We start from the raw sequence: 26925 nt of genomic DNA on the forward strand, positions 1-26925 counted from the left end.
ACACGAAGGTTCAACGTATGACAGGATAAGGGAAGTTGATTTGGCAGGAATTAGACGATTTTCGCAGATAGGGCAACATTGAAATATCTAACGTGATTCACTTCCCTTCGGTCTTGCGAGCAAGACAAGATCCATAGCTTCAATCATAACCTATTATGTCGTTTCGAATGTGTATTGATCATGACCGATAGTTTCCCCGAGAAAGCTCTGCCAAAGACATGTATTCTCTTCAACTCGAAAGCCGGACCAAAGATCGAGGAAATGCTTCACCGTATCTCCGGACTCGGGCATATTATTCGGCAGGGTTCGAAATGAAGTAGGCCAATCTGCTCGGGGCGTTGTTACAAAACTTTATTGAGTGCCATTCGTGGCTAGTAGAGCCAAGGGGACAGAAGCCGATGGAGTATACGGCACGCCTCGGTTGATCCCACTCGGAAGATAATGAGGGATCCCAGTATTTCAAGGGTTTCGCGGGATTAAATACCCGGTGTTGGGTCTCATGGCCAGCCCAAATTGCCTGGGGGTCAGTTAGCAAGGTATCGTCCAAAAGTCCATCTGACTATATACAGGGACAACAAGTATGAGAGAATGCGACTAAATACGGAATGAGGAGGAATTACTTATATATTACATTAATAAACATATACATCCGTACAGAAACCATCATAGTCTAGCCCGAGATTACAACGCCTTCTTTTCACCGGCCACCCGCTCCTGTTCCACCACATACCCGACTGCACGAGCGAGACCTTCGTACACAGGTACAACAGGTCTATATCCGAGCCGGAACTTGGCCTTGTCGCATGAGTAGTAACGAGTCATACATGAGTAGCGAACGGTTCTTCTAGTTAAACGAGGTGTCTTGCCGAGAAGGCCCAGCACCGTCTCTGCAATTCCACCAATAGGGCCCAGAACGCCCTCAGGGAGCTCCCACACCTGATGAGGCTCCACAACCTTGCCAGTCAATGCCCAGGCAGCACGTGTCATGTCCCAGAAGTAGACCGGGGAATCGTTCGTGACATTGAACGCTTCGCCGTCCACCCGCTCGTGGTCCAGGGGAGCACCCTGTCCAGCTTCATACCGAGAGTAGGTAGCGAGCAAGCGGTATGCAGCCAAAGTATGAGCGTATGCAATGTTTCCAACGTACGTGAAATCAAACAAGTTGTTGTTCTCGCCTAACTGCATGCGGAGGACGGTCGGGGAGGCTTTGGACGAGTGCTCCAGGACCTTGAAGGTGAAGGTCGTATCCTTCTCACCGTAGATACCAGCCGGACGAAGGGCACATGTTACCATCGAGGTTGGAGAGGCGCGGTTATACTTCAAGACGATTTCTTCGGCGTCCGCCTAAGAGGGTGAATCCTGGTCAGTACCTATCACAAGAAGGATAAAAAGGGGTACATAACGCACCTTGGTTTCTGAATAATACTCTTGTTGCAACGGCCCCCGGATAAGAGGCCACTCTTCGGTGACGTTGATGAGGTCGCTCTGGGTATCGTGCACGACAGAGCTCGAGCTGGTGTATACAAAAGCCTTGCACTTTCCACCCCAGTCACCACGGGCACCGCCCGCAACTTCCACCAAGACTTTAGTTCCGTCAACATTGACCTTACGCAACAAGGGCTTGTTCCCTTCCAGAACGTTGGGCGTAGCGGTGTGGATAACAATGTCGGGCTTGACCGCGCGGAAAACGGCCAGCATGGACTCTTCGGACGTGATGTCGCCATCATAATATTCGGCTCCCGGGAGACGGTTGTGGGTCGTTCGCAGGTCGACAACAGCTACTTTCGCGATGCACCGAGGGTAGCGATCGCCCAGCTTGGGGTAAACAAATCTAGGGTCATTCTGGGGCTTGGGAAGAGCGACACTGGGATCTGTCTCCGAGGGGAAATTGAGCAACTGATCAACAATGTGCCAACCCACGAACCCGCAGCCACCAACCACTAGGACAGTGCCCAGTTCCATTGTAGGACGTCGAGTAGACATTTTGAAGTAAGACAGTAAGCTGTGATATATATAGAGCTAACTATCCGTGGTCGGTGGTTGGGTAAGAAATAATAAACAGGAGAAATTGCGAGGCCTGCAGGTTTGGGGGACGACGATGGTTTCCGCCTCCGGACAGAATCTCCGGGTTAAAGCTCGGACCCCCCGCAAAGAAGCCACACGTGAGTTTCCACTTTATGGAACCGAGATATTTAACGTGGTTCTAATTGTATTGTCCATCTAATTCAGTAACGGATCTGATGTTCGATCTAATCACAATTCCTTTATCAAACGGGTCTGCATTGCAACTTTTAGGGCCATTGCGTCAACTATCGTACTTCTTATCAACGATTTAGTATGGAGGCAGATCTTATAAGGTCACTACCATGGACTATCCAAATGGGGACTCTCCTTTCGATTCTCCTAGCACCCACTACAGAACAGCTAAGATCCTAGTGTTGTATCCCATGTTTTTTGTTCTACGGATCAAGCGGCTTGAAAGTCTGGGAATGGACGCTCAGAGAGGCAGTGAGGAAGTAGAGACCCGATATTGAGGTCATCTTAGCCAAGATATCAGTCTTAAGAAACGGAGCACAAGATCGTTCTAGCAGAGAGACCGATATAGACTCAGGATTTCTATGTTTCGCTGTATTTTTTCATCAATGCGACTGTCTATAAACTCGCCAATGTGGATGGTAACTCACACGGTCCTCTCTACTGATCGTCGCAATTCTCGGTTATACTTCCTTCGATCTTCCGGTGTTCCCCAAAATAATTTGGTTGCTTCGGGGTTAACAGTAGTTCGTGGGTCATAAGGCGGGTGTTCTTCTTCTAGAGATGCGACTATCCCCTCGATATGATAACGCATCTCCTCAGTCCGCCTTGGAACGTAGCATAAAACTCCTTCTTTGGACACGCGAATATGAAAGAAAGACGAGGCCTCCAGAAACACACGGGGCTGTTCTTCCGGGAATCGCGGGCTCAGATGTATCTGGATCTTGAACATGCCACCATCCAGTTGCGTCATTGGTCTTCCAAAATATGTGAGCCTCCACATGAAGGGGTTCCCCTCGTCAAGGTATAGATCAACCGTAATGTTGTTCTGATGCTTGAGGCTTTCAACAATCTGTTCGTACTGTCGTTGCAGGCTAGCTGCAATACCCCATTCTTGCTTTTTTGCCAACTGTCCTTCGACAGCCCAACCGCGTGTTTCTCGAAGAATGGCATCTCTGACCACAGCCATCCGCCGTATTAACTCCGGATAGTCGAAATGGCCATCCATAATATTGTTGCCGCCCTCAAAAGGCATTCTCTGGAATTTAGCTTTGCGGGAGTGTTTCTTCTCTGCAGCAACAAGAGACTGCATGTAGGGCTCGTAATACCACAAGAAACGTCTTTTGCGAAAATCCGCAAACGGGTCAAAAGAAGGCCTCCCATCCTCATAGATGATATTATCATCGCTTTCAGATGTTGGGTCGACTAGCGAGTCCGCACTCCCTTCAAGTGTTATGTTGAACGATGCCTCAAGAGGCTCAAGGACGGCGAGGCGGAGAGTTTCATGGTGTATCTGAAAACCTGGTCAAGGATGTTCTAACCTCAGAAGGATATCTAAGCCATTAATACCTTGGATACGTAAGCTTCCATGTTCTCTATATCGCTCGGTGACCGTGAGCTTTCATATCCGGGTTCATTTTCGTAGGGGTTAGACGACATTAAGCTCTGAATCGAGATAAGAAGAGACTCTAAGCACTGCGCAGACGACCATTGCTCTCCACTTTCACCTCGCCAGGTTCTACAAAGATGTCCGTTAGCCAGGCTCTCGCAGTTGATATGTTAGGCATCTGTATCTGTACCCCAAAATCGATCTATTTATCACCACTTAATTAGTAGGGATCCTGAACAAATCCGAGAGTCCCAACTCACAGGCAGACCCGGCCAGAAGAATAAATGTTGGGGTTAAAGCGGCTTCGACCACCGTTAGTGGTCAAGGCGCGGACATTCGGAGATGTGGCTGGGTAGTCTGTGAAGCTTAGTCCACTTGTCCACAGGCTTATGTTTTCCCACAAGATGGTGATAATATACCTTTCCCGAACTTGATAAGAAACTAAGGTATATCATGCGGTAGATTAACACAGAGCTCTGTGATACTGATTGATATTCCCGAAGAAGTAGAGACGAACCTCAAAGAAGCCGAACTGATAGGGAGTATCTGGAGGGCCGAGAATGAGAGCGCGGACACTCCGGATATCAGAGTCATCGTAGTATACAGCGAGAGCTAATGCAAAGTATCAGAATGGGAAGGTCAAAGACTATTGTAAGCCAGTGCTAGCATCGACGGGGATTCGATGGAACCGATTTCCGGCTACTATTAGTAGAATGTGGAGTACCCACAGAGGTCTGCGCCTTGCTGAATCTGCTTGATTTCCTAAGACCCCGCCAAGGTAAGACGACCCATTAGCCCAGCGAAGCTTAGAAGGATGCGGTGAGGAGTGATACCCTGGTAATACGTAGGATCGCCTGGTCGGACATCCTGACGACCGAGAAGACCAGAATGGGAGACGGCTTGACGGGAGGCCCGGGATCACTAGGCTGAGTGTTGAAGAATCAGGGAGAGACAGAAGCGTGTTGATGGTGGGTATAATCATCAACGCCGTAACGTAGTTGATGGCGGGGAAATCAGCCAGGCAGTGCAGGCTAACTAACTATCAGAGTGAGATCAGTCTGAGTCAATTTTCCAACAGCTCCAGGAAAGTAGTAAGAACAGACTGAAGATACTCAAGAACTGGCGAAGAGGCCTAAATCTGACCTGTACGAAGTACTTCTGGCTAGTGCAAAGGCAAAATAGAAGGCTGCATGCTCAGGTGCATGTAAATAACAATACTCCATGCGACGGCTCTACGGAGTACATGCATGAAACTATGTACTGACTTGCGTATTTAATACATGTCAATGTTCGAGCGTCAATTCACCCAAGTGAATGTCGCAGTTGCGAGACTCTGTTCAAGTCCTCTGCGTCAAGCCTTAGCTTCTATGACTCGATGACCAATACCAGAACCATCTTCAAGAGGAGCATCTGGTAAGATAAAGACGATAAGAGACCACGATGAGCAAGCCACTACTAGCTGTCACAACTCTTGACACAGATTGATCCGTACGAGGGCAATGAATACTATGGAGATACACTGTGCATAGAAAGACTACAAAAGGAAGTCTATGTTATTAGTCCAGCAAGATGTATATCTTCCATTAGTTCACTTCATACAGTAGCTAGTAGATAGATACTCGTCTGAGATTTGATCGACAGATTAGTTACTCCATAGTAGTAGTCAGTCTAGCACAACTCTTGCCAGGTCAAGATTGGTCAAGGGGACTTGAGGCCACGACCCATGGAAACAGCCCCTGTCTCACCGCCCGCAGAGGTGGAGACACGGATCCGTCCTTGGACGGATGATGTTTCGAGGAGACAAAAATAAACACACCCAGTGGAAATAAAATAACTCCTCACTACTGACCACTGACAGGACCCTCGTGTTATGCCCGTTTAGGCAAGGCGGGAGGGGTGGTGGAATCATGAATGGCTGGGTTTCCAAAGAGAAACCACCCATTCTTTTCTCTGACCCGCCATTACTACTATCTTCTACTGGACTATCCCCAACCCCTCTTAATCTCATAATCCACCGCGTACAAGCCCCTCAACCTCATTACAGTCAAAATCCTCGATTGGCTTTTGACTTTCGGCGTGTCGTTCAAGGCCCCTAAAATTTTCGCTGTGCCGATCCTTCTAATTGCCCCTTACATCTCATCTTTTCTGGATCGACGGTGCTTGCCATGACGAAGATTTTGATACCACCCCGACGGAGTATTCTGGAGTACAGTGCTGTGTATCAAGCCCAATGAGGAACGGTTACCAACCCCGCTGCCAACCAACTTTTCAAGAATTTCCATGTACAACCGGGAAGGTGGTACACCAGCAGGATTGAGAATGCTTCAGGAATGCAAATCCGCAACACGGGTCCCATGGTTATCAAGCCGCAATCTGGCTGACGCCTATCCTCGGTGAGAAGCATGGTTATCGCAAGTAATCCACGACACCTTGTTCCCTCAAAGTTTCTCATGGTCACCGATATTCCTGGCCTCTTCACATATTATCTATACTAAGCGAAACCACAGAAGCATGAACTGTTAGGAATCGCAAGTCAGATTCGGTAGTATGACATTTGGGTGTAATTAGCGAAAGCCGTATGGGATGTAAAAACGTTTCCCAGCGTTGGAGAAAGACTTCTCGGCTCCCTGTCTATTATTGAAGCGAAAATTATCCACATTTGGTGCATTGGTGAGAATAAACGGAACATTTGTAAAATCGTGAGACACATTCGCTAATGATTCCTAAGTCAATACCACCATGAGTGTGAGCTATATTTAAGATGCCAACTCTAAGATCCGCAGTGAGCATGGTCCGTTACCCTCCATCGCTGCAGAGATTTCTCCGCCCAGTGCGTTGGTCGACAATCGATGAAAAGAGATATGGCGCTGTACATCTTTACCTGATATGTCAAGCGGAGGGAGTGACTGCTCTCCGCTAGAAAAGGGAGGAATACAGTAGGGAGCTATTACTCCATGCATACTTGCTTGGTGAAGCAAGTACGCTGGACTGGTGAGTATGTGTTTGCTAAGAAAAACCGCAGTGGTGTAAGGCTTCAATTAAAATAGCGAGCGATTGGGCATTTGCATGCTTCCCCTAAGAATTAGCACCGCCTGGTTAGTTAGTGGCTTTAGCCCGTGATGAATAAGGGGAAGAAGCAGAAAAGGATGCGGGGAATGATCCAACGACCAGAAAGCCGCGTGGGAAAGACGAGGGTCGCCAAAATAGAAGCGCGTGGGTGGTAAAGGTATGTATGAAATGGAAGACCCTCCTCCCCCCTGGGATGTCTGAGAGAGGGATTCGACTCTGTTCATCCTTGGGAGAAGAGCATGCACAGCGTCCATGCCGTTCACCTGCCATCACTACCCACTATGGCAGTCGGCATGATCCTGAGGTCTCCACATCCCTGGAAATTACAAGGGTCTGTTTCTGCCAGCACCTCAAAAGGTGTACTGCCCAGTACCTTGTGTTTCCTATTTTAATTTACCATGAACAAGAAAGAGGGCAGACTCAGCAGTTGATGTGCGGAGCGTTTTGTCTGTTTGATAGTAGAATCATTAAAAAGATTTTCTTCTCCCATCCAACCACTGAACTTGGGGTGTTGTACCTTGGGCCTCCCCCTAACCTCCCCCCAAGTAGGCTGTTGTGAACTCTGGAACGGTTACCGTGTCTGGTAATACATCCACAAGTGAAGGAGCCATGGAAGCGCCTTCTTTGGCGGTGTGCCAGGCGGTGACCCCTTTCACGTGATGGTCTCTAGCGGGCAACCAGCAACATGAAGCATAGGGGGGCAGAGCGACAACTGCCAGCAGCACACTCACTCTTCCCAAAACACGCGATTTCCTGCCCTCGCTTTCACTTGTTCGAGCTGGCATCCTAGACTCGACTCGAGCCTCCTTCCCCTGCCCTGATTTGCCGGCCCGTCTCCCTCAACTTCGGATTCAGGCCGTCCACCAAAAAGTCTCTCTGGAAGGGATTAGGAATGGTTGTGATTCCAGACAGCGCACTCCGCCGCCTGTTGGTCTCACTTTGAGCTCCAACCCTTCCCCATTCCGCTTCCCTCGACGCGGGCGGTTGCGCTTTTGGAGGCACTTCTCCCCAAATCGGCTTGAAATTCACCTGCTACTTTGAGCGATTTTATGGTTATACTTTGATCACGCGCCCCGATTCCTTCCATCGATATTCCCCGCAGGTTTACTCTACATGGCGTGAGGTCAGTTGCTACGGGAAAGCCGTCAATTCTCCTGGACAACCCCGCGCGAACGAATCCCGGAAGATTGCCCCTTATGCTAACATTGTACACTCTGCAGAAGGCAAGTCCTTAAGTTAGAGGCGCGACATTGACGACTAGCACCTTGGTTCCTCCGTTTTCGCACTAGATTCTCCTTTCCCCCTCCAGCGTCTACACCAACTCGACCCTAGTTCGCCTGATTGGCACCACTATCATCTACACTCTCGAGTATCGTCCAGACGATCCATCCAGCCAGGTCTTACTCTCCCAAATACTTAGCAGAAAGGCATAGTTCTCTACGGACATGCCTCCCGGCGACGTTCCTTTGCCGGACAGCCTCGTGCCGGGCAACGGGGCTGTCCGCCCGAAACTCAACACCAGCGGCTATGGTGGTGGTAGCTATCAGTCGCAAACGCCTACATCTCCCGCAGATAGCAATATTATCTTTGACTCGCCCCGTACAAGGACGGGAGGATGGAATGGCTCCACGAATAGCCCTGTTGAGGGACCACAGGGCTCTGACAGTCGTATGAGCCGGCGGCTGGAGTCTGGTCACCCAGGCCCCAGAGATCCGTCAACTCCCCGGGATCGCAATGGCTATTGGGACCGATCTACGCCGCGAGAGAGATCCCGTCCGAATGGCCGGCCACCGACGAAGTCCCCAGGAAGCTCGTCTCGGATCTGCAAGAAGTGCGGCGAACCACTGACTGGCCAGTTCGTACGGGCTCTGCAAGCAACCTATCATCTCGAGTGTTTCAAGTGCGAGGTGTGTACTCAGGGTCATGAGATCTCCTTATATCTCAGCTAACTCTATTGGACATAGGACTGCGGACAAATCGTGGCGTCAAAGTTCTTCCCTGTCGATGCCGAAGATGGCAGTGGTCAATACCCCTTATGTGAAACGGACTACTTCCGGCGATTAGATCTTCTGTGCCATGAATGTGGTGGTGCTCTGCGTGGCTCATATATCACCGCCCTGGAACGCAAGTATCACATTGAGCACTTCACCTGTTCTGTTTGTCCCACAGTTTTTGGTGCACAAGACTCTTACTACGAGCATGAAGGGAAAGTGTACTGTCACTTCCACTACTCCACACAGTTCGCACAACGATGCCATGGTTGTCACACAGCAATTCTCAAACAGTTCGTGGAGATCTTCCGCAACGGGCAGAACCAACATTGGCACCCTGAGTGCTACATGATTCACAAGTTCTGGAATGTCCGTTTGGCCCCGACAGGCCAGCCTCTTGAACCGCCGGAAGTCGAAACGGACGCAACGGATGAGGAGCGCAATAGGGTGCGTGAAGAGGAGGACATAATGGAAGAAAAGGTGTATAAGATCTGGAGCATCCTGTCCAGTTTTGAGGAATCATCCGCAGCCTGCATTTCAGATATGCTCCTTCATGTTAGCAATGGCACTTATCTGGATGGTGTCCTTGTCGCCAAGAGGTTCATTGGTCATGTTGATATTCTCTTCTCGGCCATTGATCAGCTTGCGGGACATATCAAGGAACAGGGGATGAAAGGTATGTTGCAATAGCTGGTCTCTGCCTCTTTCTAGAAATACCAATAGCTAACAAGGTTGACTCCAGATCTGGCTTACGGACGTGAAGCAAAGCTTCTGTGCAAGAAGATAGTTGCGTTCTTCGCGCTACTTTCGAAAACACAGGAAACTGGTGTCCGCAAACTCGGCGTTACCCAGGAGCTCCTGTCTCTGGTCACCGGCCTTGCGCATTACTTGAAGTTGCTTATTCGCATTGGCTTGCAAGGAGCCCTCAAGCTTGAGAGAGAGCAGCAAGCTTCTCAAGGCCTACACCATTTCCTCGATCATTTGGGAGACTTGGAGACACTCAGGCCACCTGAAGAAGAGGAGACGCTTGCTGATCTTATGACCGGTGTCGACACTCTCGCCGATCAGCTTTCGGATTGTTGTACGGCCTGCAAAGAGCCTATCGATGACGAATGCGTTATGCTGGGTGATAGCAGGTGGCACATAAAGCCACCCCATCTCACATGTGCGTCATGCCAGAAGGAGCTGTCTCATACTCTCCAGGATGCACTGTGGAATCCCAAGGAAAAACGTTCCTTCTGTACCGATTGCGTTTCTCAGAACGGACTTATGCACGACGTCCAAGGGGGCTTTACACATATCACGAAGCTCCAGCAATTCGTCTTCCTCCTCAAGGTTGCTCTTGCGCGACTTCTTGCCGTCCTCAGAGCGGGTGGAAGCCTTGGTTCTGGTATGTCATCATGATATTCTTATATCCTCTTCCTCATCATAGCATCATCTCTAATTTCATCTGACTCATGTTCCAGGCGACGCTTCCCCCCCACAAGATGGCAACGATAGCGGTCGTATCCCTCCTGGCGGCGAAATGCGTCGATCAGCCACCAGATCCAAATCATATGCAAATGCCACTAGAAACGCTCCTGAGGGATCTTCACTTGAACAAACTGTCGGCGAAATGCGGCGTCTACGATCCATCCGGAATGAGCGTACCCTCTCAACTACTTACAAGAAGGCTAGAGCGTCTCGCATCATCGACGGGCCTGAAGGCCGCAGCGTACGACCTGGTTCATCGGGTGGCGAAGGATCAGACCCAAGGGGTCATGGTTTCCAGATTGTAGAAGAAAGAGATGCCAACGGGGAAACGGTCACCGAGCTGACGTTTGGCAACCAGGATGCATTGACGTTGGACGACATACCCAGAATCGTTGCTGCCGAGCAAGCTAAAGAGCAGCGTCCCAACGCCTACAAACACGCCGGCACCAAGCTGGTTGGAACCACTGAACCACTTCCCAAGTACAATTATGGCCATCAGCGCGGCGTATCTGGTGCAGGTCTTGACCAGCATATTATCGAACAAGGTGGCAGGACTAAGAAGTATTTCTCCGAGCTTTCTGCTTTAGAATACTTTATTGTCCGGCACGTTGCTGTCTTGTCCATGGAGCCTTTGTTGAGTGAATATTTCACGCTAGAGGAGCTACTCTCCTTGATCGAATCACGAAAGCCCACCATATGGAATATCTTCGGCCGCGCCTTCAATAAAGAAGGCAAGAAAGTTGGAAAGAAGAAGGGCGTGTTCGGGGTAAACTTGGATTTCCTTGTTGAAAGAGAGGGCACTGAATCCAGTCATGGTGTGGGTCCAGGGCAGCTTCGTATTCCCGCCTTGGTCGACGACGCTGTGTCCGCCATGCGCCAAATGGATATGTCCGTGGAGGGTGTCTTCCGAAAGAACGGCAATATCAGACGCTTGAAAGACATCTCTGAAATGATTGACAACAAATATGAACAGGTGGACATGACGAAGGAGAATCCTGTCCAGATTGCAGCGCTGTTGAAGAAGTTTCTCCGCGAGATGCCCGATCCTCTGCTTACATTCAAGCTCCATCGTCTATTTGTTGTTTCACAAAGTAAGTGACTGATGGTCCTGGTTGATATTGTCGCCTTCATTACTTACCACTATATCACAGAGCTACCCGACCCTGAGAAGCAAAAACGTGTATTGCATCTTACATGCTGCCTTCTTCCCAAGGCTCATCGGGATACTATGGAAGTACTTTTTGCTTTCCTTAACTGGACTTCATCTTTCTCGCACGTCGATGAAGAGTCCGGTAGTAAGATGGACATACACAATCTCGCGACAGTCATGACACCCAATATTCTCTACCCCAATGCCAAAAATAGCACGGTGGATGAGAGTTTCCTGGCAATTGAAGCCGTTAATTGCCTGATTACATACAACGATACCATGTGCGAGGTTTGTTTCTCTCCAATCTCGAACGTTGTCTTCGTATACTCACGGTCTCTGGATAGATACCCGAAGATCTACAGTCGGTGCTTAGCGACACAACTTTCTTCAAGGAAAACACCGAAGTCACAACAAAGGAAATACTTCGACGCTACGGCGACATTGCGCGCGGAAGCTTTTCTCCCAAGGCGAGCAATGGTGGCGAAACCGTTACAATTACGAACTCGAACCGCGCTGCCAATATCCCTACTTCTGCGCGTATTGAGACAGATCCCTCCCAGGACACGGCATGGCAGATGCAAAGCTCAGTTCGCCATGTTCAAAGCCCCGGTGGTCATCAGCACTCGACCAGTGGTACTCCACAAGCTGGCACAGAACTGGCCCCTACAGCCTCCAATGACTATCGTGAGAGAAGCACCAGTAATGGCAGCCAGCAGAACCCTATGCAAGCCGAAGGACAATCTCAGCCAATGCCATACAGGGCTCGTCCCGGTGCTGGGCCCATGGGAGTTGCTGGCTAGTTCTTCGCCATTTCATGCTCTTGATGCCAACCCGCCCGTTGCTTCTCTGCATAGTTTCGAAGACATTTACCAATGCATTACCCGCCTCTACATCCTAGTGATAGCTCTTGGCGTATTCTTGGACCGTTCAGCGTTCTTTCGATTTAATAAGGTTGGATGGAGTTTGTTCTCCTTTTGAAATGAGATGATTTCCAGGGTTTAGTTAGATGATCGGCTGACAGCTTCTCCTGATGGATCGAGGCTTTTCTAATTGCTTTTCTGTTGCGCACTGACTGCGTGGAGTGCATTGCATTCGGTTGTGAGTCTCGACATGATTCACTCACTGCCGCCTATAATTTGGATTTCAACCGCGCGCAAGTGGCCACAGGAGCCTCTGCCCGTTCGGGTTGGCAATTTCTGGGATCTGGGTGTTGTTTTCGATTCCTACTTTCCTGGCATTCTACTTGCATTAACAGTTAAGACCCAGCGTGGGCATTCTCTCCTGGCATCTTTCTTTCCTTTGCTCTTTGTTGTTCCTTACATCACTTGCGTCTTCCTGGCGTTGCGCCTCTCTTAACCTGCTACCGATCGAGATGTGAGACTATCGAGATCCTCTGTTTACCCTTGATTTCATTTGTCAGCCAGTCTGATGACTGCGAAGATACCTGTGCTGAGTCATACATTCAGTTCGTTTCTCTTTTTCTTTTTCTTTTTTCCTTATACTCTTCTTGCTTCACTTCTTCTACCCCCTATTTACATTCTACCCATACGACTTGACTTTTTTCTTTCTCTTTTTCATTTTCTTCTGATATCCCGAATTGTTCGTGACTGGTTCTATCACATCCATGTCTTCATGTGATGCTGTTTTCCTCGAGAACAGGAGGTGTAATTTACATACAATTGTGAAAGGAATGCCATAGTGCCAACTCTGTTAAGGTGCGCAAAGTTGTGTGCTGCTTGCTACTTGCTACTTGCTCCTTGCTCCTTGTAAGCGTCCATGTTCTGAGAACAAATGTAATCAGTATCCCGAAAAGTGAGAATATGAAATAGATGTTTCTCCAGAACAGTAGTTGTTGGTCTTAAATGCTAGCTAGTAACCATCCATCCTGATCATTACGGTGTACGCATAGCACTAAAACAGTTCATATGGAGAAACTTATCCGCAATTGCTCCCGTTTCTATTGCACTACTTTGGTTATTAGGGAGAGTATGTAGTAGTACTGCTACTATAGCCTGTGAAGACTGCTTTGCTCTGCCTGCCAGAGTTACGAGCAAGATAAATGAAGATGGGAATGTTTCGAATACTCGAAAGAAAGGCCACTTGGGTTCGGCGATAGTTAATCAATAAGCGGCAGAATCAAGAAAGAGAAACAAACAATCACAAAAACCAGGTATAGTCAGAAAAGGGCCTGATTGAGAAAAAGGCAGGACAAAACTCCAATTGTACACCAGTTATCCCTTCCATATTATGATCCCGTCCAGAGATAATACACCCCTTTACTCCATGTCCTCCTAACCAAGGCAATGAATGAAACAAAACATGCTAATTTGAAAGGGTTAAATTGAGTTGAGGATACAGCACTTATGCGCGTTTCCGAAGGACTCTACGAGCTGCAGTTGGAGCTGCCTCACCACCGGCAGGAGTGGGAGCTCTCTTGCTGGTAGCGGAAGTTGTGTTTCTCTTCGCGGTCGCGGAGGTTGCTTGGCTCCGGGCGACAGTTGTCTTCTTTGCGGTCGCGCTTGAAGTCGATGCTGTCGTTGCCTTCCGGGCACCAGCACCTGTCCTTGTTGGCTTGGCAACGGTTGTTCCGGAGGATGCGGACGATGACACACTGCCTCTGCGTTCGAGCTGGCGAGTTGCTGGCCTTGGCAGTGGTGACCGGGTGGTTTTGCTAGTAGCTGTGGCGGCTCGGCTGGCGGGTCTCTTGGCCTGTGATGGGGGCCTGTTGTCCTTGATTGAGGTGGATGTACTCTTGACTGGCCGGATGCGAGTATTGTCTCCCAGTGTAGGAATGCTAGCAGATGTAGATTTGAGTGGGCTAGTGGGTTTCAAAGGCGACATAGGTCTTGCAAGGTAGGAAGAGTTCGTAGGCTTCTCGGGTGAGGCGCGTAGCGGCGAGTGTGGATATGTTCTGGAGTTGGACGTCTTGGGAGAGAGAATTCTGTAGTCAGCACCCCTCATCTCCTGGGACACAACACGCGAAGTACCAGCAGCGGCACCAGGTCCACGTCTCTTGGGGTTCTTGAGGACATCGAGCTGTTCGCCAGCTGCAGGGGCGTTTTCCTTGTCAGAATAGATTTCTCCGTGGCTGGATGCTCGAGTCAGCTAAGCTCAACAATACACAGTTGTACATGTAATATGTTCAGGCCATACCTTTGCTTCTTGACTCTGCGGGCACTGGGGCTCGCAGCAGAGGCCTTGCGCACATTGGGGCTAACAGAAACGGTTCTAAAACTCCTTGACGCCTTGGCTGGGCTGAGGAGTTTCCGTGGAGAGAGATTCGCTTGCTGGGCCCGGATAGAGGCCATGTGTTTCTCCAGCAGCTCACCCATTGTCGCCTTACGAAGAGCAACGGGAATCCGATTCACGCGTCGTTCAATCCGTGCTCGAAGGTCGTTCGCCTGGAGGGCATACTGTGCGCGAAGTTTGCGGGCGCGCTCGGTGACTGTGGCCATGTTAGTGGGATTTCAAGATAGCGAGGTATTGAGAGAGCGCACGTTCGAGCTGCAGGTTGTCAATCAGAGCTTGTTTTTGTCTGCGGGTAATTCGAAGCTTCTTCCGAGGAGGGCTGTTCTCAGGTGTCCTTGCTTCGTCATTGTGGGACGCGTCTTCGGGAGACTTGCGTTTGGCAGAGACCGAAGCCATTGGGCGCAATCGTGAGTGGTCGAGGTGGGTGGTGAGCAACAGCGATAAAAGGAGTAATAGGTGAGCTGGTGCGTATAATGTGTTGTGTGGAAGAGTTGGAGCGGAAGGGATGGAAATCGAGAGACGGAGGGGAGCGCGTTGGAGGGAGTTCTGGAGGAAAGCGGATGGCGGAGAGGATAAACAAGCGCTGACTTAATTCGTGGTTAGCTCCGATCGGGACGGTGTGACATCTGCGTCCTCAGCAGCAGCAGCTCCATCATCATCCCTCCTCCGCCAACCTCCATCATCCACTTCCCCCATCGCTTTCCTTGCTCCCACGCCCAGGACATATACTTCTCAGGAATTCTTGCTTCTTCCCAAATTTTATTGATCATACCCATACATTTCAGAATCAACCCCGCCAGTCCCCTTCCAAGATGTCGCTCGAAGCTACCATGATCATGTCCGTCTAGCCACCTTCATCCAAGCTCTGTGCGCACCTACTAACGCCATCTACAGTGTCGATAATAGCGAAAGCAGCAGGAATGGAGATTATACGTAAGTTGCTAATTCTGAGTCACTCAGAATCGACCGCCTGGTTCCTAACAGCTGCCAGCTCGACACGATGGCAAGCTCAGATCGACGCCGTGAGCGTCATTCACACCACTAAGATGCGCGTGCACCCTCAATCTGCTGTCGGTCTTATGAGCATGGGTGGAAAGGGCCCCGAGGTCCTTTCGACATTTACCACCGACTTTGGTGGTATCTTGGCCGGTCTGCATCGCACGAAGATCCATGGCACTGCCCACCTTAGCTCCAGCATACAAGTGGCCGGTGTATGTTTTCAAACCACCCCATCATCTCTTTCTTTGAATACTGTACTATTTATGGGATTGATTGCTAACCTGGTGGTTGGCGCAGCTTGCCCTCAAACACCGCTCCGAGAAGTCCCAGAGACAGCGCATCATCGTGTTCTCCTGCTCTCCCATCGAAGAAGACGAGAAGACATTAGTGAAGTTGGCCAAGAAGATGAAGAAGAACAATGTGTCCATCGATGTGATTGCCTTCGGAGATCTGGAGTCCGATCAGACTAAGAAACTGGAGGCATTTGTCGAGAACGTCAAGGGTGGCGACGGCTCTAACCTCGCCATCATTCCCCCGGGCCCCAACTTGCTGAGTGAGGAGCTTCAGGTCACTCCCATCCTCGGTGGGGACAGTTCCGGTGCCGATGGTGCAGGTCCTGAAGGCGGTGATGGTGCCTTTGGATTCGAGGATGCGGCTGAGAACGACCCCGAACTGGCATTCGCCCTCCGTCTATCTCTGGAAGAGGAGAAAAACCGGCAAGAAAAGGAGAAGCGGGACCGGGAGGAGCAAGAGCGCAAAGCCAACTTGGACAACATTCCCGAGGAGGGCTCCAGCGGGAGCAAAGACAAGAAAGAGGATGGTGACAAGATGGACACTGCTTAATGTGGAGACCAGAACAACCTCCTGGATGATTTGATGCATACCCGGCGTTTTTAATGTACTTTCGTTTTCTTGCTGTAATTGTAGAAAGCGGTTGGTTCTCCGGCAACTCGCTTTTGAAACGGATGCGTATCTCATATGCAAATCTATCGCCATCGTAACTTGTTGTTGTTCCATGATACAAACTATGACGCCCAGATATCAAACATGTCCATGCATGCCACCGCAAAACCAAAAGCAAAATCATATAAAACAAAGAAAAGACATCGATCACAACCCCGCCCACCACAATCAAACCTCAATAATAAAACCCGCCTAGGCCATCATCTATCAATCAAGTCCTCCCCCTCAACCAACCCTGCAAATTCCGATCAAACGCCTCACACCTCACCGGCATTTCCAACTGATAGAATGGATTCTTCATAACAAAGTCCGCATACAGCTCATATATCTTCTTCATAACCACCTCGATATTCGCCATCAACGGATCCGTAAACAAGAGGAACTTGGTGCCCGTCAACGTCTGGAAACACGTTAATCGGAACTTGTCCGTTTCTAGGCACTCGAGACCCGTCGCGGGTACTCCGGGGTTCGGGTACGAATATGAGGCTGTAGAAGAGGTAGGGGTTGATGATGTGGCGGAGGGAGAAACGACATTGTTGGGGGAGGGTGTGGTCGCGGTGGTGGGTGTTGTTGCGAGTGCTGCGGCGGGGGCGAGGGGGAGCTTGGGGGTGATGGAGCGGGTGATGGCGTGGACACTGTACAATCAATGAGAAAGGTATTTAGTGTGTGAATTCTTAAGAATATATATGTAGTAAAGAGGAGGTAGCTGTTGGCTTGGTTGGTGTGTGCGTACCCGTGAAATGTGCCCGCCAGGACGAGGTAGTCGTTTGTCGAGAGCTTGCGCAGTCCTGGTTGGAATTCGCGCTGGTAGACTAGCCCACCGGCTTTGTTGATTATTATGAGGGAGAATACGGCCCTAGATGGGGACTGTTAGGAGTTGGGCTTTTTGCTGGAGGGGGGTTCTGGTTGCGACGTACATTGCGGAGGAGGGGGCTCGTGATGGTGATTATAGGTGTCGAGGTCGGACAAGTGTTGTTGTCCTTTTAAGCAGGGCGTCAGGATGTTGGCGCATGCAGCATCACTTGGATTGGCTTGTTGTGGGTAGGTATGGTGACGGTAGAGGGAGATTGTTCGTGTGTTCGCGCATTCACATCGTAATTGTTGTTGTTGGTGTCATCATAGCATGGGCGTCTTTGCCGGAGACATTGCGGAGTGCGCTCGCTGCTTGTTGGTTGGGTTGTCTATACTGCACCTAGTTGCTCAGGGTGGTTGTGTCTTCACCGCCCTGAGGTAGGGGATGCCAGCCAATAGTGTGCATTTGTTCATACATTGCTGTCGAGTTTTAGATGGCGGCATTGTTCGCGCTGCTAAACAAGGTAGAAAGACATTTTGGAGTTACATTGCTCGTGAGCTTGTTTTCTAGGTGTTACGGATATAATGGGTTATCTTTACTTCTACTTTCTAAACTCGAGAAAATGTGCCAGTAATATCAACTCGAATTGCAAGATCAATCTGCTACCTTGAAGGATGATATCAAGCTCAAAAACAACGCAACATACAAAAACTGACATACATGACACTTAATATTAACGCTCATTATCATAATAACCAGTATCATATTCCCTTTCAAACCCAAACTTAAACCCCTTCAAGGAGCCGCCACAACAGTAGAGACCTCCACCATATTCTGCAGTCATAATTAGCCAACATCTACAACCCAAGCAGCGCAACAATCCAAGAAATGGATCCAACTTACCGGTCTCCTCTCAACAATATGCTCCGACTGCACCGACTTCGTCACATACTTCACGGATCCCTCCCCACCTCGCCCCCCAGCCCTCAAATACTCCAAATAATCCGGCGCTCCCGGAATATCCGTGTTATCAGCAATAACACTAGATCCGACTCTAAAGAGGCCCAGATCCTCACACAGCTTCAAATCGCTCAAGTAGAACTTCTCCCAGTGGTCAAAGAAAGCCATATCGACTCCTCCCTTCACAATCTTGCCCTCCTCAACCAGCTTCGCCAATGACTCCGACGCAGGCCCCACCAGCACATGCACGATATCCTCGACGCCCGCCACGCGGATTATGTCTCTCGCTACGCTTGCCACCTCCTCGCTGACCTCGAAGGTGTAGACGTGCAGCCCCTCGGCGAACGGACCGTGCAGGTCGCGGAGAATGGCGGCCCACGCGACGGCAGAGCACCCGATGTAGGTGCCGAATTCGATCACAACTTTGGGTGGGGATTCCATGGACTTAAGGGCTTCTTTGGCGACGTTGAGCTTGGCTTGTTTGAAGTTCATCAGACGTGCGGTGCGGCTGAAGAGGTCGAGGGCTTGGTATACGGCCCAAGGGTTGTTGTTTAGGGCATCGCTGGGCTGGGAGAGGATGTAGTCCCGGGCCAATTGGGCGTTGGATTGGAGGACCTGGTGTAGATAGGTATTAGTTTCGATGGTGCTATAGAAGGACTGATGCAGGTCTTGCTTGTTGTTTCGGACTTACGGTGTCTTGGGAGGCCATTGTTGTGTTTGAGGAAGCAGTACTAGATTGTATTTCGGTTGTTGAAGGTAGGATGTTATAGTAGTAGATGAATGTCAAGTACTGTGAAGGTAGCTTCTGGGTGAGGGTATGAAGATAGATGTAGCTATTTGGAGTAGTAGATGTTCAAATGATACACCTATGTCTGTTGATTTTGGGCATCTAGAGGACCGGTGCTGGCAGTGGGTATTTATACCATAATGCCGCTACGTTCAACGTAGAGAACCACTATTCTCAGTAGGAATGAGTCCACTTTACCATCTCTACATTGCTGCGCCACTACTTCTCCGATTTTATCTCCGATTATATCATCGCCTCGGAGGGGTTCAAGACTTTTGTGGATACTATCGGTCAATAGATATAGCCATAGGGCTGGCTGGTCGGCTGAACGCCTCAGGCCGAGTATCTGTTGAGCCGAGGCCTAATCTGTAAGTGGTATTTAAAGCCGAGTCTCCGGTCTCAAACGCCATTTACGGTCCTGAGCGCCGAGTGACTTAAAGCCGAGGCGGGCCATCAGCCCCGCCAGCAGTTGAAGACTTAGCCGCATGAAACTTTTTGCTTGACTTGAATATGGGTCATTCGCGTGTATGTGCTGTTCGGATGGTATCATATCTCAGTGCTATTCCCTAATTCATTGTTTTGCCTGTTTTGTAGTGTTCGCGCTGAGCTCGGTAAGAGTCCGGGTCATCGATGTTCAGAGTCCATGTCCGCGGAGCCGACTTCGGGAAATTCAGTCAGGCAAGTTCCAATTTGATGTAGGTTGTGCCATGATCAAGTGGTTTTCGGAGGGTTTGTGAGCCCCTCCTCGTCGTACTCATATCGTGATTCCATATCCTGGGTGACAAGATCAGCATACGGACAAACAAATTGAAGAAACCAAACTCACCCAATACTTATTGAACCCAACACCCTCACAGACATCGGAATATCCAAGTATCATGGGCGGAGCACCAGTCATTAGACTGCGCTTCAATCCATCCAAAGCCTCCCGAATGCTCTTAAGCCTTGCAGCTACCAGCGTCCAGGGGTATGCGACAGCTGCAAACCCCAACTCTGCTAGCTCCTTAGCAGATAAGTTCTCCGACTTTCCACCCTCAATTATATTAGCAAGCAAAGGGATATCCAGTTCCTCTGCGCACTTCCTCATAGCTTCTTTGTCAGGTAACGCCTCAACAAAGACGCCATCTGCTCCCAAGCGCTTGAACTCTTTCGCCCGAGTCATCGCTTCGTCCCACCCGTGGATCAATGAATCCGTCCTTGCCAAGATGAATATATCCCGTCCCTGATTACGTGCATCAACAGCAGCCTGTATCCTCGCGTAGGCTTCGCCTCGAGATACAACCGATTTACCTTTTGTATGGCCGCATCCTGTACACAATTCCGTTAGACTTGACCCAGTGTGTCATGAAGACGCATCTCCAAAGAACCTATACATACTCTTCGGCCATGTCTGATCCTCGATCATCACACCCGCCGCACCCGCCGCAGCGAAACACTCCACAGTGCGTCGCACGTTCATAGGGCTCCCGTACCCGGTATCTCCATCGACCATGATAGGTATACTCGTCACACGAACTATTTCCTGGATTCTGGCGGACATTTCTCCCATGGCAATGTACCCGGTATCCGGAAGACCATGAGAGGCTGCCACGGAGAATCCGGAAATAAATATCATAGGGAAGCCAGCTTCCTCTATCAGTCGCGCTGAAAGGCCGTCGTAGCCACAGGGGTGGGCTATGATTTTGGTAGGATCTCGGTGAGCTTCTAGCCACATTGTACGTAGACGAGAGGTCTGTGCAGATGGGATTTTGCCGCGGGCATTTTTGAGTGTCAATGTGGTGGTATTATTGCGTGTTTCGATGTGATCGGAGGTGTCAAATTGGAACGGGTATGGAGTGGGGTTTTGCGAGGCCATGTTGGAATACAGATTGAGTTAGGCTGCTTGGAAGGCCTTCAGGATCTAATGTGTGCTGAGAGGGATAATCTTCACGGATAGTATGATTTGCATTTACTGCAGAATGTTGGTTAAGTGGTGGCCGAGTAGTACTGTGCAAGTAGATAGCCGGGAGATTGGAACCCCGCGTGGACTTTGAAATCCCCGCACGCGTCATAGCCTGCCCGTCGGAGCATTCGATGGCTGGTTTCTGCCCACTGTCAACACGAGGAATATAGTATCCAGTCTTCACCACATGGATATCATAGCAGTAACGGCACAGATCTGGACTGTCACTGACGAAATTGCCGTGGAACTATTCCTTTGCGTGGCACTATTACGCATTTACTATTTACTAGCGAGAACATTGTCTCATCCCAGTGTTCAAAAGCAAGATGACCAGCCAGGGTCTGACCAGCATCAATGTGTAAGCTATACTACCGCTACAATAAAGCTTCTATGACTACTGGTGTCTAGGCAACAGTCCGATCCTATCTCTTTTCGGTACAACTATCTGCTGCTTTGGAAGAAGATGTCTAAGCCCTGTTGGATCCAACTGCATATTCAATGGCTGTCAGAAATATATTGGCCACCGCTGCGCCCCAGAATAGCAATCGGGAAGATCAGCGTTGTTCTCGACACGAGCCTATGATTCTGTGACATCACTATCATCGCGCTGCTCGGTACCGGTTCCAAAGAAGTCCCGGGCGTCTAAACAAGAGCATGGAGTATACACCCAGTGAGGGCCGGAAATAGAGATAAGAAAAGTGCACAAAGAAAGAAAGGGCACTCCTTACAGAAGAAGGATGAAGCGCGCGCATCAGTCTGGACAACTGTTTACGTACTGCGAGCCAACCCGGATACAATCCGACCACATGGCACCAGAATTCCAGAACCCTGTTCAGCTGTTATCAAAACAAGAAGGAACGCAAGGAAGCAACCAAATTCCACGAGCGACTCAAGATGCATTACGACCTGATTACATACACTAGTCTAACGCTAGAAGGGTCCCCGTTTATTCCAACTTACAGATTACCACTGAAAACAGTCAGTGGATGCCCCCCATCCAGTCCAGATGAAGGTGCATGCAGCTGACCCGCCGATCTGTATGCAAACTAAAATCTCACCCACCAGCCAGACCCAGCTGAATTCTGATACACTAGTCTAGCTCGGCCGGCCGGCGGATAGGCTCTGGGCGGCCGATACATACTATTAGACGCGCAGAGGGGAGGTACACTCAGATACGTACGTGTTCGTAAGTGGAAACCCTGTTTGCCGATCAATCTCGGTGATTTTCTTACTGTGCCCGGAGTACCTCCAGAACTAACGCATTGCATTACACTATCGGACGCATCTCTAGAACCGGTATACATGCCTACCGAGCATATCAGGAATGCGCCATGGGCCTGCACGATCCACGACCACAACCCACAAGGGTGTCAGCATGTATCTAGGACGAACTATCGTTTCAGGTTGTAGGCCCGTGGCATGATCCTGTGTACCCGTCGATCTGGGATTGAAGGGACTGGACTAGACTGGAAGGAAGGAAGAGAGAAAGGGGTCAGCTACGTACGTCAGTCAGTACTATACTGATCGGATGGGAACTTCTTGTTATGGGGCGCCGGGGGTACCCGTGCCACGTGGAACGTTTCACTCCCTTTCGGGGACCATATTCTTGTGGATTTGCAGTTATCTGGGAATTGGGGGCTATGCTGACATGCACCGGACGATGCTAGTTTAGTGTCTGGGAATGATTGGTGAGGGGGTCTCTGGAAATGTGAGGCGAGCTGAATCGGTTGGTCGATCTGACCGTCGCTGCGGCTGAGGGTAAATTACTCACTTCCGTGTTCATCTGCGGAGTGTCTATCGAGTATTATCTTACGGGAAGAGGCTTACTCTCGGGGTACTGAATACTACGAGTAGGTTATGCAGTATAGTGGTAGTAATGAATATGTATCATCGCATTCTCTATTGGTCATGAACTCCTCATGCTAGAATAATGCCGAAAACCAAAACCATATAGCTCAGCAGTCCCTTGCTCCTTTCTCTCGATATGTATGGGGTATTGTGCAAAACCAGGGGAAACCTTAAAAGGGTCCAACAATCATGACATAAACATAGTGAATACAGGATATCAGTCATTAATCATCATCTCAGTCAGTCCGCGCACATAGATGTGCAAAATTCATAACCAGACCGAGAGTATTATAAGGAAGTAGCAGAGTAAAACAAAGGAAATAGAAACGAAATAAAAAAAATAAAAGAAGCCCAGAACCAGAAAATAAAAGGCTAGAGAAGAGATAGAGGAAGGCGGGGTGGGGCAGCAGTTGGATACTTTGGAAGGAGGCAGTAGTAGCCTTCACTTCACTTCTCGCAAAGACCGACCAACTTCCACTGCCCATCCACTTGCCGAATGATGTCTTCTTCAATTGCCCATTGGCGCAAGGAAGGATCTTCGGCTTCATATTGCGCGTCACCTTTCTCGTAGTGACGACCAACATGCTCCATTCGATCATTCCATTCGATGAAACGCTGCCCACAGAAGCCACAGGCGCTCTGGCTAGGTGGTTTGCGTTGCTCATGCCAGCAACGAGCTCGAACAGCCTCAAGGGTCTGCTCGAAATCATCGCGCTCTTTCTCAGTTTCAGGCTTTTTGCTGTTGCGCCCGACCCAGGGCGCATGCATACGACGCTGGTGTTGAGTGAAGAGATCCTTTCGGTTGAAGTCGTTGACGAGATGCGTCTCGTTAAAAGAGGCACAGCTGTTATTCGTGTCTTGGCCCTTGTTCTTGCTTAAATTGTCCATACTGCAGCGTCCGACGTCACAACGGTAGAAGCCAGGTTGGATGTGCTGCGAGGTCACATGGCGCTTCCACTCGTTCTTCGAAACGAAGGTACTCTGGCACCCATAGTGGGAGAAACTGCAAATGAACACCCGGCTGGTCTTTGCACCATCCTTCTTACCGCTGGTCTTTGTAGAGGCCCGGGCTGCAGAGGTAGGTCTTGCTTTGGTGGACGTTTTGCGAGGTCGCTTCTTGCTGATGCGGCCTGTGTTCGTGATAGACAGCTTCGGCGTCTTGAACTGATTACTGGAAGAGCTGCAGGCTTCTTGCTGACTTGTGGTCTCTGCGTATTGGCAACTCTGAATGTCACAAGCAGTATCAAATTCATCGTGTTGGGGAGGGCTGTTATAGCAAAAGGGACCGCCCAAAGCATGCTCCGAGTCTGTCTCGAGTTTGACGATAGGGTCGGGTTCGGGATATACTTGGGAAGGCGCCACCAAACTGTCGACGTCTGTTAGGGCAGATGGGGAAGAACAAGATCCGAACCCCAGTGGCGGGAGTGCGACTTCATCGCAGGTGTATGGAGGAGACATATAGCATCCCATGCTGAACCAATTCGAACTTCCGGTGGCGAGGCTGTCTTTTGTCTCTGGACTAGAGACGAGTTCATTGCTCCAAGGTGAGCCGAACTCAGAAGAAGCAGCAGTCAATGAGTCGGTGTTGTGAGGTAAGACCGGCTCGTTTGACCACGACATGGATGGGGCGATGTATGGGTTCTTCATGGGTAGGTCGACAGGAGAGAGATGAAACTGGAAGCTTGAAGGGCGTTGGATAGTCGTGGGGTCCGAATAAGGCTCGTACTGACAGGGAAACAGTTCATAATCCTGGGCCAGATCGTCCTTGGAGGATGTATGCGGGAGGTCTGAGAAGGGTTGGAAGTGGGCCATTATGTATAAGCTGCGACGTTGTGCTTGCTTTCCAGGGATCCAAAGCTATGCCAGCTGAGAAATCGCTGCTTTATAGCGATAGAAACCAGAGGCAGTACCTCTTCAGCTGGGGGTGCCATGGTTATGTACTGGCCTACGAGGGCGGTACACGCGATGGGTCACTGCGAACCGAGAGGAGCGTGGAGTCAAGGCCATTGTTGAGCCGCATCGACTGAGCAGACTGAGCCATTATTTGTCGAGAGCATCGAGTTGGAGTGCACCTTGGGAAGCCGGAGTAGTGCGCCCCTGCAGCGACGGCCGACAATCTTCTAGCCTGGGCGTCTGGATGTCAACCTACTCGAATCGGCCAGTGAAAATTCGCGATTTTGGGAGAGGTCCCCCCCCCTTTTGGTTTTTCATTTTTCTATTTTTCCAATTTTCTGCATACTATTTTACGATCCTTGATGCAATTTAATTTCCTTACTTTCCAGGTGGGTATCGATTCCGCCGTGGAAGGGTTGAATGGCATCGTCGTGAGACGGCGCCTCTGGGCTGCAAGGATGGTGGTCCTCGTGTTTGGGGATTGACAGAACGGCAGCATCCACCAGAGGAAATGATCGATCTGGGCCAAAGGTTGGGCCTGTCTCCAGGCCTCTCCGACCGTCCGATTCCCCGAGAGAGCCGCAAAGACCGGTGAGTGCGCCAACTTTACATGCGCGCTTGAAATTGTCTTTTTGCCAGTCTCTGGCGTCAGACTATTTCCACATCCTCGTGGCTTCGAGCCCAATTTCACGCATCCACATTCCATCGTCTGATTGGCCTTGCTGCCCTCTTGTCTCTTGCCCAACACACCCAGAGAAGGCAATTCAGCCTCAATGATAGGCAGTGCTGAGTTAATACTGCATTAGTCGGGCAACGGAGGGAACCACTAACCACCACAGGGTTTCGGGGGCCAAACTATACGGGGCCGCCGCGGGTCAACTTAGCGAGCGTTATCGTCGAGCTCGTCTGATTGTGAACCAACATTCCGAGTCATTAGCTGCATCCATACCTCGCTCTAATTCGGTGTCGTGGTGCAAGGATTCTCAATCAGGTAATGGTCGACGATTAGCGGAATCCTGATCTGTCCATAGTTGGTTGCCTCTTGCCCAGTTGTTGACCTTTTCCAGGGCACGGTTTGGCCCTGTCGCCCATGCCCGCACGGCACTAAGCCCGCGCCACGCTGTTCCCCGACACGCTTCTGGAATGGTGCACCGAGAACTCAGGAAAAATGACGATGAGTCTTAACTGTTAACTGCTGATCGGAGAAGACGCCTGCGGATAGCCCCTGGGGTGCCACCCGCCCAGGATATCCGCTTAGAGTCTGACAGCTCATACCTTTAGTAGTATCTGGTGGTGTCTCTCGTTAGCACCTTGGTCATCCTCCGAGCTGGGATCCGTTATCGTCGCTTTGATGGTAACGTATCACTGAAAGAGTGTCGACCCACTTCCTACTACCCCTTTCTTGTCCATTATCTGCTGTTAGCCTGTTACTGTCGTTGATGGGGATGTACGGACTATGGAGCAATGTGCATCTTGTGGACGCAGCTGCTCAAATCCACTTAGTGCCTGTTTTTGGGGGCCGAAAATAAATCTACTATGACACCGCTCGATGATCATGGGGGTACTTAATCTCTCATAGGACAGTTCGTCAAAAACGAAATTAAACATCGACGATGATGGATACACTACTTTGGTACTACGGGGTAGCGTTTGATCGAGTCATAGGCCGATCTTGTGATGAGCACCAATTACTGGCCAAGGCACAGTTGACTAAACAAGTTAACAATGCCATGTCGCATCGGACTTGATCCTGGCGATTAGTTCGAAAGTCGTTTGCTGTCATCCCCGTCAAAACTCTCAGGCCAGCGTATCGGGCCTGGACAAAGTCGCGCTACACTCTGGCATGCTGGACAACCAACATCGGACACACCCCCCAAGCGGGATATTCGTGTGGCTGAGGCGCGTTGGCTGTGCCTCGAATCTGCCTTACTCCTCCGTGAAATTGATTCGACGTCTGCCCATCTGCCATGAAGTCTTGCGAGGCTTCTTTCCATCGAACCCCGGTTTCCGACAGCATTGCCAAGTGATCAAGATTTCTCTACCTCCCGCTCATGGGCATCGACAATGATAACATCCATTCCTTCGATGACTAGTCTACTACTAATGCGGAAGGGGTAATTAGTGCGACTCCCCGACCATGACTGCAGCTCTCTCGCAGCTAGCAA

At 50.0% G+C, this 26925-nt stretch overlaps 11 protein-coding genes across 11 annotated transcripts; 3 read left to right on the forward strand and 8 right to left on the reverse strand.

The window, feature by feature from the left end:
* Positions 1-507: 507 nt before the first annotated feature.
* Positions 508-2090, reverse strand: BO88DRAFT_406163 (C-3 sterol dehydrogenase/C-4 decarboxylase). Its single transcript, XM_025707086.1, has 2 exons — positions 1408-2090; positions 508-1344 (listed from the first exon to the last, which is right to left on the reverse strand). The coding sequence occupies exons 1-2, from the start codon at positions 1981-1983 to the stop codon at positions 682-684; spliced, it is 1239 nt and encodes a 412-aa protein (XP_025561063.1). The 5' UTR covers positions 1984-2090; the 3' UTR covers positions 508-681.
* A 152-nt stretch (positions 2091-2242) lies between these two features.
* On the forward strand, positions 2243-2552 carry BO88DRAFT_406164 (uncharacterized protein). Its single transcript, XM_025707087.1, has one exon. It carries the CDS (start codon positions 2367-2369, stop codon positions 2532-2534), a length of 168 nt encoding a protein of 55 aa, XP_025561064.1. The 5' UTR covers positions 2243-2366; the 3' UTR covers positions 2535-2552.
* Positions 2333-4732, reverse strand: BO88DRAFT_406165 (ubiquitin-conjugating enzyme E2). The gene is made up of 9 exons (XM_025707088.1): positions 4477-4732; positions 4372-4405; positions 4161-4255; positions 4063-4084; positions 3904-4000; positions 3834-3845; positions 3604-3772; positions 2685-3547; positions 2333-2626 (listed from the first exon to the last, which is right to left on the reverse strand). The coding sequence occupies exons 1-9, from the start codon at positions 4507-4509 to the stop codon at positions 2617-2619; spliced, it is 1335 nt and encodes a 444-aa protein (XP_025561065.1). The 5' UTR covers positions 4510-4732; the 3' UTR covers positions 2333-2616.
* A 1069-nt stretch (positions 4733-5801) lies between these two features.
* On the reverse strand, positions 5802-6247 carry BO88DRAFT_79354 (uncharacterized protein). The gene has a single exon (XM_025713143.1). It carries the CDS (start codon positions 6093-6095, stop codon positions 5865-5867), a length of 231 nt encoding a protein of 76 aa, XP_025561066.1. The 5' UTR covers positions 6096-6247; the 3' UTR covers positions 5802-5864.
* A 1419-nt stretch (positions 6248-7666) lies between these two features.
* BO88DRAFT_79313 (GTPase-activating protein LRG1) lies at positions 7667-12281 on the forward strand. Its single transcript, XM_025713142.1, has 7 exons — positions 7667-7835; positions 7933-8619; positions 8677-9379; positions 9446-10093; positions 10170-11267; positions 11328-11614; positions 11671-12281. Exons 2-7 carry the CDS (start codon positions 8158-8160, stop codon positions 12124-12126), a joined length of 3654 nt encoding a protein of 1217 aa, XP_025561067.1. The 5' UTR covers positions 7667-7835; positions 7933-8157; the 3' UTR covers positions 12127-12281.
* A 1112-nt stretch (positions 12282-13393) lies between these two features.
* On the reverse strand, positions 13394-15101 carry BO88DRAFT_391658 (uncharacterized protein). Its single transcript, XM_025705017.1, has 3 exons — positions 14824-15101; positions 14480-14771; positions 13394-14414 (listed from the first exon to the last, which is right to left on the reverse strand). The coding sequence occupies exons 1-3, from the start codon at positions 14969-14971 to the stop codon at positions 13688-13690; spliced, it is 1167 nt and encodes a 388-aa protein (XP_025561068.1). The 5' UTR covers positions 14972-15101; the 3' UTR covers positions 13394-13687.
* A 286-nt stretch (positions 15102-15387) lies between these two features.
* BO88DRAFT_344401 (proteasome regulatory particle base subunit RPN10) lies at positions 15388-16417 on the forward strand (the record flags this gene model as incomplete). The annotated part of the gene is made up of 4 exons (XM_025703229.1): positions 15388-15413; positions 15470-15508; positions 15567-15786; positions 15872-16417. 4 exons carry the CDS (start codon positions 15388-15390, stop codon positions 16415-16417), a joined length of 831 nt encoding a protein of 276 aa, XP_025561069.1.
* A 331-nt stretch (positions 16418-16748) lies between these two features.
* Positions 16749-17654, reverse strand: BO88DRAFT_427029 (trafficking protein particle complex subunit 4; the record flags this gene model as incomplete). Its single annotated transcript, XM_025708953.1, has 3 exons — positions 16749-17172; positions 17271-17393; positions 17629-17654. 3 exons carry the CDS (start codon positions 17652-17654, stop codon positions 16749-16751), a joined length of 573 nt encoding a protein of 190 aa, XP_025561070.1.
* Positions 17655-18125: 471 nt separating this feature from the next.
* BO88DRAFT_444987 (putative O-methyltransferase) lies at positions 18126-18999 on the reverse strand (the record flags this gene model as incomplete). The annotated part of the gene is made up of 3 exons (XM_025710160.1): positions 18126-18164; positions 18234-18905; positions 18982-18999. The coding sequence occupies 3 exons, from the start codon at positions 18997-18999 to the stop codon at positions 18126-18128; spliced, it is 729 nt and encodes a 242-aa protein (XP_025561071.1).
* Positions 19000-19598: 599 nt separating this feature from the next.
* BO88DRAFT_406173 (isocitrate lyase/PEP mutase family protein) lies at positions 19599-20937 on the reverse strand. Its single transcript, XM_025707089.1, has 2 exons — positions 20455-20937; positions 19599-20385 (listed from the first exon to the last, which is right to left on the reverse strand). The coding sequence occupies exons 1-2, from the start codon at positions 20930-20932 to the stop codon at positions 19865-19867; spliced, it is 999 nt and encodes a 332-aa protein (XP_025561072.1). The 5' UTR covers positions 20933-20937; the 3' UTR covers positions 19599-19864.
* A 1988-nt stretch (positions 20938-22925) lies between these two features.
* Positions 22926-24928, reverse strand: BO88DRAFT_406175 (putative C2H2 finger domain protein). The gene has a single exon (XM_025707090.1). It carries the CDS (start codon positions 24677-24679, stop codon positions 23315-23317), a length of 1365 nt encoding a protein of 454 aa, XP_025561073.1. The 5' UTR covers positions 24680-24928; the 3' UTR covers positions 22926-23314.
* Positions 24929-26925: the final 1997 nt, after the last annotated feature.

The sequence above is a fragment of the Aspergillus vadensis genome (assembly GCF_003184925.1).
Source record: "Aspergillus vadensis CBS 113365 unplaced genomic scaffold BO88scaffold_17, whole genome shotgun sequence".
Classification (NCBI taxonomy): domain Eukaryota; kingdom Fungi; phylum Ascomycota; class Eurotiomycetes; order Eurotiales; family Aspergillaceae; genus Aspergillus; species Aspergillus vadensis.

Bases quoted from the DNA above. Each gene is read 5' to 3' on its own strand.
- BO88DRAFT_406165 (XM_025707088.1), bottom strand. From the start codon at position 4,509: ATGTCCGACCAGGCGATCCTACGTATTACCAGG. The intron at 4,406-4,476 runs GTATCACTCCTC...GCGGGGTCTTAG, and splicing joins CGATCCTACGTATTACCAGG to GAAATCAAGCAGATTCAGCA. The intron at 4,256-4,371 runs GTGGGTACTCCA...ACTTTGCATTAG, and splicing joins TCAGCAAGGCGCAGACCTCT to CTCTCGCTGTATACTACGAT.
- BO88DRAFT_406175 (XM_025707090.1), bottom strand. From the start codon at position 24,679: ATGGCCCACTTCCAACCCTTCTCAGACCTCCCGCATACATCCTCCAAG.
- BO88DRAFT_406173 (XM_025707089.1), bottom strand. From the start codon at position 20,932: ATGGCCTCGCAAAACCCCACTCCATACCCGTTCCAATTTGACACCTCC. The intron at 20,386-20,454 runs GTATGTATAGGT...AATTGTGTACAG, and splicing joins GGATCAGACATGGCCGAAGA to GATGCGGCCATACAAAAGGT.
- BO88DRAFT_406163 (XM_025707086.1), bottom strand. From the start codon at position 1,983: ATGTCTACTCGACGTCCTACAATGGAACTGGGCACTGTCCTAGTGGTT. The intron at 1,345-1,407 runs GTGCGTTATGTA...TCACCCTCTTAG, and splicing joins AGTATTATTCAGAAACCAAG to GCGGACGCCGAAGAAATCGT.
- BO88DRAFT_79354 (XM_025713143.1), bottom strand. From the start codon at position 6,095: ATGAGAAACTTTGAGGGAACAAGGTGTCGTGGATTACTTGCGATAACC.
- BO88DRAFT_79313 (XM_025713142.1), top strand. From the start codon at position 8,158: ATGCCTCCCGGCGACGTTCCTTTGCCGGACAGCCTCGTGCCGGGCAAC. The intron at 9,380-9,445 runs GTATGTTGCAAT...GGTTGACTCCAG, and splicing joins CAAGGAACAGGGGATGAAAG to ATCTGGCTTACGGACGTGAA. The intron at 10,094-10,169 runs GTATGTCATCAT...CTCATGTTCCAG, and splicing joins GGGTGGAAGCCTTGGTTCTG to GCGACGCTTCCCCCCCACAA.
- BO88DRAFT_406164 (XM_025707087.1), top strand. From the start codon at position 2,367: ATGGACTATCCAAATGGGGACTCTCCTTTCGATTCTCCTAGCACCCAC.
- BO88DRAFT_391658 (XM_025705017.1), bottom strand. From the start codon at position 14,971: ATGGCTTCGGTCTCTGCCAAACGCAAGTCTCCCGAAGACGCGTCCCAC. The intron at 14,772-14,823 runs GTGCGCTCTCTC...ACATGGCCACAG, and splicing joins TGACAACCTGCAGCTCGAAC to TCACCGAGCGCGCCCGCAAA. The intron at 14,415-14,479 runs GTATGGCCTGAA...TCGAGCATCCAG, and splicing joins CGCAGAGTCAAGAAGCAAAG to CCACGGAGAAATCTATTCTG.